The 8,085-nt window shown below is 54.0% G+C and overlaps 1 protein-coding gene across 1 annotated transcript in view; it reads left to right on the forward strand.

Moving 5' to 3' along the window:
- Positions 1-2,049, forward strand: part of SLC9A5 (solute carrier family 9, subfamily A (NHE5, cation proton antiporter 5), member 5) — a gene marked incomplete at its 5' end in the record, with an annotated part of 7,351 nt that extends 5,302 nt beyond the window's left edge. The window contains 4 exon segments of the mRNA XM_009083674.1: positions 51-222; positions 814-883; positions 1,075-1,206; positions 1,583-2,049. Of these exon segments, the coding sequence (XP_009081922.1) occupies positions 51-222; positions 814-883; positions 1,075-1,206; positions 1,583-2,049 (841 nt within the window).
- Between the last annotated feature and the right edge of the window lie 6,036 nt (positions 2,050-8,085).

Raw genomic sequence — 8,085 nt, forward strand, 5'->3', positions numbered from 1 at the left:
TCTCTGGGGTCAGCCGCTCACCCTGTGTCTCTTTGCCTCTCCCTCGGCCAGTACAAGGCCAGCTACAGCCGTCACTTCATCTCTCCAGATAAACAAGAGCGCCAAGACAAAGAAATTTTCCGGCAGAACATGAAGAGGCGGCTGGAGACCTTCAAGTCCACAAAGCACAATGTCTGCTCCTCCAAGAGCAAGGCCAGGCTGAAAGAAAAGGGCAGAAAAAAGGCAAGTGCTTCCCAACCTCCTGTTCCTTACTTAACTCTGAGATTTGGCCTTCCCCAGGATGCAGTCAGTGAGGTCCCTTGGGGTGTACGTGAGGTGCTGCAGGGCATCAGCAGCTCCAGAGACCGAGGGGAAAGCAGCTCATCTCATCTCAGTCCTGTGGATGCTGCACGTGAGCACACAGATGTCACATGTCCATGTGCCCCCACCATGCCAGCACTGCTGTGGGGTGACTCTTCCCTGGGCAAAGTGGTCCCAAGCCCTGGAGGAGCCCCATGGTCATTTTCCAAGACCTCTCAACATAAAGCAGCCTGAATGTCAGTCCAGATCCAAGCTCAGAAGTATGGCACTGCACCTTAAATTGAGCCTTAGGTATCTTCTCTTATTTGGAGGCTTTTGAAGCCATTGCAGCTGAGCAGCTTGTTGTAGGGCTCTGAAGATACAAAGCCTAAGGACTCAGAACCACTGACTGCCAGCTGCTGTCTAGCCAGGGTGGGAACCTGCATGCCCAGAGTCACCCTGGCTTGCAGGAACACCTGTTGGGGTTAGGGCTTTGCATGGGGCAAGGCCTATACAGTCCCTCTACCTTCACAGAAGAACATCTCTCTGACCAAAGAGGCTCCCAATGGGAAGACGCACAGAAATGTCCCCTGGCAGGAGGCAGGTAAGGCCAGTGGCAGGTGAGGCTGGCAGGTCCCGGCAAGGGGACCTGGTGGGATGGGAGCACCTGCTGTGCCTGCCCACTGCCAGCTTGGTGGCACGACAGCACCCAGGGTTGTGCTACCACCAAGTCCTTCTCCCATGGGTGCAGTCCTTCCCCCACTCTCTAAACCAACTCCCTCCATCTGGCTGCAGCTCCTGTCCTGGTGATGGTCAGCTCAGAGGAGGAGGAGAGCGATAGCTCAGAGACGGAGAGAGAGGATGATGAAGGGATTGTGTTCGTCGCTCGAGCCACTGATGAGGTCCTGCAGGGAAAGACAACTCCTGGTAGGCACAAATGCCCCATGCCAGGGCAGCTGCCGCTGGGTAGCTTGCCCTTCCTCCACGTGAGGAGAAAAGTTGCCTAGGTCTGGGCAAAACCAAAGTCAGCAGAGCATGAATGGGAGAATCACTGTGGAGGCATGGCAGAGCCTCCCTGGTATCTCCTGCATCCCTGGCCCAGCACATGGTGTGATTACTGAGGTTGTTTCTGCAAAGGGCCAGGAGTTTGGCTCCATGATCCTTGTGGGTCCCTTCCAACTCAGGATATGCTAGGATTGTATGCCCAGTCTGTAGTGGTTGGTTCTCCAATGTTTGCAGGGTCCAAGGAGAGACAGAATGGAATGCAAGTTCCCTCTCATTGTTCCTCTTTCTGCATCTCCAGGCAGCCTGGATGTCTGCCCCAGCCCCTGCATCATCCCGCCATCACCCACCTTGGCAGAGAAGGAGCTGCCATGGAAAGGAGACCAGGCTGATCTGGCTGTTTATGTCTCCTCGGAGACCACCAAAATTGTGCCAGTGGATATGCAGAAGGCATGGAACCAAAGCATCTCCTCCCTGGAAAGCATCGCTTCCCCCCCAGGCACCGAGAGTGGACCTCAGCACAGGAGGTTTGCCTGCCCTGTGCTGGAGGAGCAACCCCAGTCCGCGAGCCAGGCAATGCCAGAGCAGAGCTCCTGCTTCCAGTTCCCAAGCCATGTCTCCCAGAGTGGCCGGTCACAGAGTGACAGCAGCCCAGATGTTGCTGAGCAGCAGGAGCTGCAGCCTTTGATGGCCACAGAGGAGCAGGGCAGGATGCCACCCACCGTGGAACCCAGGTGGCTGATGTTCAACAGGCCGAGCCACCTCTGAGGCACCCTGTGGATGGGAAAGGAGCTGGGGGCTGCAGACAGGCTGTGACCTGCTGACTGCTCTGCTGTCTTGCATTGTGAAGCTTGTGTGTGTCTCCATAAACTCCAGGAGCAGCAGGAGAACCCAGCACTCCTCCTGGAGCACTCCAGGGTGGGCTTTGCCCATGCACCTACTGATGCAAACCTGGTTGATAACTGGGCTTTGTGCTACTACAGCAGGTACCCCTGTCCACCCGGGGAGGCACAGACACCCAACCTCATTCTTCCTCTCTGGTCCCTACACATCTTCGTAGCTGGGAAGTTAGAGATGTTTCTCTCAGGGCTGGGATCCCAACTGGACTCAATTCTGTTGTGGCTGTGCTACCCTGAGGTGTGGGGATGCTGGCTAATGGTCTGTGGCTGCTCACAGGTATAGGAGCATGAGCTGATCTCCATCCTGGCTGTGAGTAGGAAACCTCTGGGAAAGGGCTGGGAATGGCAGCCAGCGCATGAGAGCTGATCCACACCCAGTGACCAAGCCATTAACTTCAAGGTGGCCCCAGTGCTGGTTCCTCACAGCATGCATGGACCTCAGCCAGGAGCCCAGAGATGGGCTCCTTGCCATGGCAGCTCCGCATTCCTTGGGTTATGGAGGCACCACAGAGGCAAGGCCATGGCCTTCTCAGGACTGGGAGCAGTGCTCCTGAGGTTTGGCTCCACGAGGAGCTGGACTAGTGAACCCGTATGCACACGGACTCCTCTAGCAGCCAACCTGCTGTGCCAGCCTCACACCTGCCGTCTGGATGTGTTCCCAACAGCTGTGGTGTTCAGCTTTCTGGCTTTGCTAGGAGGCAGCTGCCCTGCACAGCATCCTTGGCATTCATCCTGGCCACATCCCAGTGCCTCCAGTTGCCTGAGGCCCAGCAGCTGGGAGGGCTGGTCATGGTGCAAGGAGTGGAGTGAGCAGCAGGTATGAATGTACATCAGGAACAGGGGTGATGGGTGTGAGCCAAGTGCATCTTCAAAGGTCTGTCCCCACCACCTACCTCCCAGCCATCCCTGCTCCCTCCTGAGAGGGTGGTGGGACTGTGTGGCAATGGCCCACACAGTGAATTATTCCCAGTGTGAGCCCAAGAGCCAAGAATTGCTCCCCAAGAACTGCTCAGCATGCAAAAGAGCACAGTGGCTGGGTACCTGCAGTGCAGGAGGGTTGGGGATGCTTCTCTTGGGGAAAAGTGGGGACTTGAACTGTTAATGCCCCAAAGCAGGTAAAAACTTGCCTGTTCCAGCTCTGTGGGTGTGCTGAGACAGCAGGTGCCAAGGGGACACTTGGATGCACTGGGTAGGTGAGCCCAGTGCAGGGCAAGTGAGCTGGTGGGAGCCCTGTGCTGTCAGCAGGGATCAGCAGAGGCCCTTCAGCTCTGTACCTGTTCCACCAGATGAGCATGAGATTTTTAAAAGGTTTTTATATAGTTTTGCATTTCTGCTATGACTTATTCTGGTTTTCATTTCTGATATTGGGCCATACTAAATCTCTAGGTGGGTCAGTGTTTTCTGTAGCCATGGGCACCACAAATGACTCAAGACTTAATATCTTATTTGCAAGAATATTGTTATAATGTGAAAATATATGCAGAGTATTTTGTAATGTTCAATAAACTGGAGTTGGAGCAGACATTGTGGTCTGGTCTCTTTGCTGTCTGGGAACATCTGCCCATGCTGGTTTGGTTCTCCCTTGCAGACACAGTGTCCCTGTGTCTCTCCGTTCTCCTCTACCCGAGGCCCCAGCCCCCCTCTCAGCCTCGATGTGCCTAACTGGATTTCCTGGTTTCCATCATGTTTGTGGAAAATGTGAAATTCTTTCCAAAGAAATGCTTGCCTGCAGCCGTCGTTAGGCCGTGCAGAGGGAGCAGCCAGCAAGAGGCCAATCTGCAGCTGAGCCCTTCTGCCCAGAGCTGTGGCTGCCTGCACAGCAGCAGTGTGCTGGGAGCCCACATCTTCCCATATCCGTGCTGGCTCCCTCCTTGCCAAAAATACCATTCAAATGGGTCTGTTTCAGGGTATTCTGGACCACAGGAGCTTCCTTGCATTGATGTGTGCTGCCTTTGCTCTTCCCTCAATCTCATGGCTCCACTTTTCCTGAAGGAGAGTAAATGTGGTTTACTTGAGTCACAAGGTGGATGTTTGGCTTGCATTGAACAAGCATCTACCATCACCCCCAGGTCCTTTTTGGCAGGGTCAAATATAGCTCCTAGCCCTGGGAGCTTTGCACTGACCCCTGTGGAAGCTCTTATTCCTCCCAGCATTCCCCATCTGCCTTGCATCTCACGGACAGCAGTGTTGGCTGAGCTGTGCTCTGCATGCTGGACCTCAGTGCCAGCATCTGCAGACATGATCACCTTGGCAGTGCACCAGGTTGTGTGGGCCAGGTTGTTTCCTGGAAGTGGTGGGTCTGCAGCATGCAGGTCCTCAGAGGAGGGAAAGTAGACATCTCAGCCTTGGGAAAGGCTGTGGCTGGTTGCTGCTGTCTCACGTGGATATCTGAGCCTAGCAGCTAATGTGTGCAGGCTCTCCGTGCCACCAGCCAGCAGCTCAGAGCCCTTTTTTCCCACCCCGACCCCAGCCCTGTTGTGAGCAGGGATAGTGGCTCCTACCACACTCCTCCCTACAGGGTTTTGTCAGTTTTCATTCTTGTACTCCACTCTGCATTTAACTTTACAGCATCCTGCCTGCACAGGACTGCTCTTATCCTTCCAGCACAGCACAGAACCATCTCTTTCAGCCTAAAAATACTAAAGTGCTTCAGTGGAAAAACAAAAGGAACAGGCCAAACCACGAAAGCATGTGCCCAAACCTCTGCTTCTCCAGGACAGAGTAAGGCACAATCAGAGGAGCTGCTTGTGAGACTTTAACCCAGAACACACAACCCTCTGACTGTTACTGTAAGTAACCCCATCCCAGAGCTGACTTTTGCAGATCTGTCATTTTGCACATAGGCTTCTGCTTAGAGCCTGCCATTAAACCTGCACATTTTTTTCCACATGGATTTACTTTCTCCAATACTCAGCTCCTCCAGTTTCTCTGTGGTACCAAATCTTGTGAAGTCAGCAGGGGATGCAAAGCAGCTCTGGCATCAGCTGGATGGAAGAACCGTGGGCAATAGTTTGGTGTTGGCCATCTCCCAAGTGAGTCTCAAAATCATCACCTTAACATTGCACAATGCACATTGGAGCACCAGGTAAAACTTTAGGCTGGAAGGGGCTTGGGAGGTCCACGGTCCAACCCTGGCTCCATGCAGGGCTGGTGGCAAAACTCGAGCAGGTAGTTCAGAGCCCTGTCCTGTTGGATCTGGAATGTCCCTGAGGTTGGAGGTGTCAACTATCCCTGCCCCAGAGCCACACCATGGTCTTGCATAGAGTGATTTTCTCCTTATGCTCAGCAAACACTTTCCCTGGGCCAGGTTCTCCCTGTTGCCTCCTGTTCTTCGAAGTGTCTCTCTGAGATGGGTTAGGCTCTGGTTTCTGTGTGACCCCTTGTAGGTAGCTCCCCTCTGCCTTGTCTTCCTAAAGCTGGTTCTCTCTGATGTATGTGTGTATATATATAAATTTCTTTGAACCTGCCAGCTTCATGTTCTCCACTGCAGCAAGGGTGTTTTTAACTCACAGGCAACCTGTGTGGTTGTTGATGCTGCTCTGTTTCTGGAGCACTTCTGATGCCCTTGTGATGTTTTCACACTATACAGGCAGAAGTGGTGGGAAGCGAGTGAATGGGAGCCCAACTCCTTCCCTCACCCTTAGCTCCAGACAGCACAAAGTGTGGCAGAGGTTTTGGCCATGCTCACACTTTCACATGGGGCAGACAAATGCAGGAGAAATTAGGAGAAGGTGTTCAGTCTGATCATCCCTGACAGGAGACACATCAGTCTGTTTCTTGCTCCTTCCTGCTGCTGTCCATCTATACAGGTATCCATCTCACCTGGATATGGTCAGACAGAACCCCTCTCCTGAATTCCCCTGCACTTGCTTTCCCACACTTCGCACGCTTTCGCTGGAAGCCTCTTCCACCTGTTGATGGAGGGAACAACTTGTTTTCACTCCAGCATTACCTCTGGAGGGGGAATGCCACCCCTGGCCCTGGTCTGCCCTGCTGCACTGGCTGGTGAAGCTGTGCAGAAGTTGCTCAGCTGATGGGATGTGAGCTGGCTGGGGCTGTGCAGCGAGTGGCTGATGACGGAGCCGGGATCAGCCAGCAGCAGGGCTGGATAATGAGGAACAGATTTGCACTGGGCAGTGGTTCCCATGCTGCGTTCCAGGGCAGAGCGGCCAGGATGGGAGAGCCTTTGTGTTCCACACTGCACCCCTCCAGTGCGTGTGGAGCCAGCCCCTTGGCTCCCCTGTGCCTCCTCGCCGTCTGCCGGCAGTGAGCGTCCCCCGGCTCCCTGCAGAGCTGGGGACCCTCTCCAGCGGCTGTGCCACCCACCAGGCTGCAGGGCTGGGCAGGAGGCTTTCCCTGCACCCCATCTGCGTGGGGAAACAGGCTGCGGTGTGAACTGGCAGAGGACAGACAAGATCAGTGGGATCTTGAGGTCAGCAGGAGCTGGGTGGGGTGATCCATACCTCCCTTTGTGGCTCAGACTTCCCTGCTTTTCTCTGGAGGAGCAAAGGAAGCTGTGGGAATTCCTGGAAGACTGTGTGACCAGTCTGCTTCTCCCAGCAACTCCTGCAGAACAGCCAGGGTGGATGTCAACCTGGTGGAGGCTTTGATTTTCGAGTACCCCAGATCCTAGAGTCGTGATCTTCCCTGCAGCCAGCCAGAGCTGTTTCTCACAGACACCAGGAAGGCAAAGATCACTGAAGAAGCTGCCTGGGTTCTGCTCACCTTGCTTTCTCCTGGCATCTGCTGCAGCACAGCCAAGCAGACCTGAAGGTAAATGAAACATGTGGTGGGTTAGCTGGAGAGGGAGGGAGAATGCTGAGGGCACTCTGGGGAGGTGTCCACCAGTCCAGCTGGTCTGGTCTACATCAGACCACAGGTCATCCCAAGCTTGTGGGCAGCCTATGAGGAGGGCTTGGAAAGACCACAGGGCACTGCTAGAGACTAGACTCAGAGGCAGGTCTGCTGTGTCTGTGCTTTCCTCTCACAGCAATGTGGGGCAATCCTTGTCTGTGCACAAGTTTTGTCTCCCAGAGCCCAGCTAAGCTCATGCTGTTGAAGTAGAAGAGCCAGTTAAAGCTTTGCTTTGGCTCCTTGTCTGGCTGGGGGGAATCTGGCTTCTGGGCTGTTCACACACCTGGGGCCTTATCACATGCAGGTCTCTCGCAGTTTTGGGGCTCTGAGGCTCTTGCAGGCAGCTGGATGAATTGTGGGCTCAGAGCTGCCCCAAGAGCCCTCCTCTAGGCATGGCTGGTGCTGGCACCATGTGAGCATCACTTGTGCAGGGGTCATCCCCTCCAGATTTCTCCTGGACACTTGGGTCCTGCTGGCTCCCTCAGAAAGATCCATCTCCCAGAACCAAGATAGCCTCTTCTCTACTGCATCCATGTGCATAGATACACCTATTTTCAGTAGACATCCATATCCTCTTCTATTTATGGAGAAAGCTGGTAAAAACTTGAGAAAGATGGGGGAAAAAAGGAACACCTACGAAGGCCTATACTTATGTATTATGTTTTCCCACGTCATGGTGTGGGGCTGGCTGACAGGAGCCAGCCGGAGAAGGAGCACGAGCCGCGTGTGCCGGGACGGAAGGACTGTGGAGTGAGCAGGTGTGCCAGGCTGCTCCCGGGGATTTAATCCATGACCTCTCTAGGTTCACTCCGATCTTTGTTTATCCTGCTAGGGAACAGATAGGACTGTTATAAATGTTTGATTTTTTTTCCTCTTCGTAAAAATAGCTTTAGAAGCAAACAGGAAATTACAGACTGAGGAGTGCAATGAAGAGGGGAAAAAGTCACGCAGCTACCTCGCTGTGCATGGATTTGTCTACAAATCCAGCTCCACGTGGGATGCCGCTTAACCAAAGGCAACCAAACCCACCTAAACTGGTGGGGACTGGGGG

The sequence above is a fragment of the Acanthisitta chloris genome, unplaced genomic scaffold (genome assembly GCF_000695815.1).
Source record: "Acanthisitta chloris isolate BGI_N310 unplaced genomic scaffold, ASM69581v1 scaffold27981, whole genome shotgun sequence".
NCBI lineage: Eukaryota > Metazoa > Chordata > Aves > Passeriformes > Acanthisittidae > Acanthisitta > Acanthisitta chloris.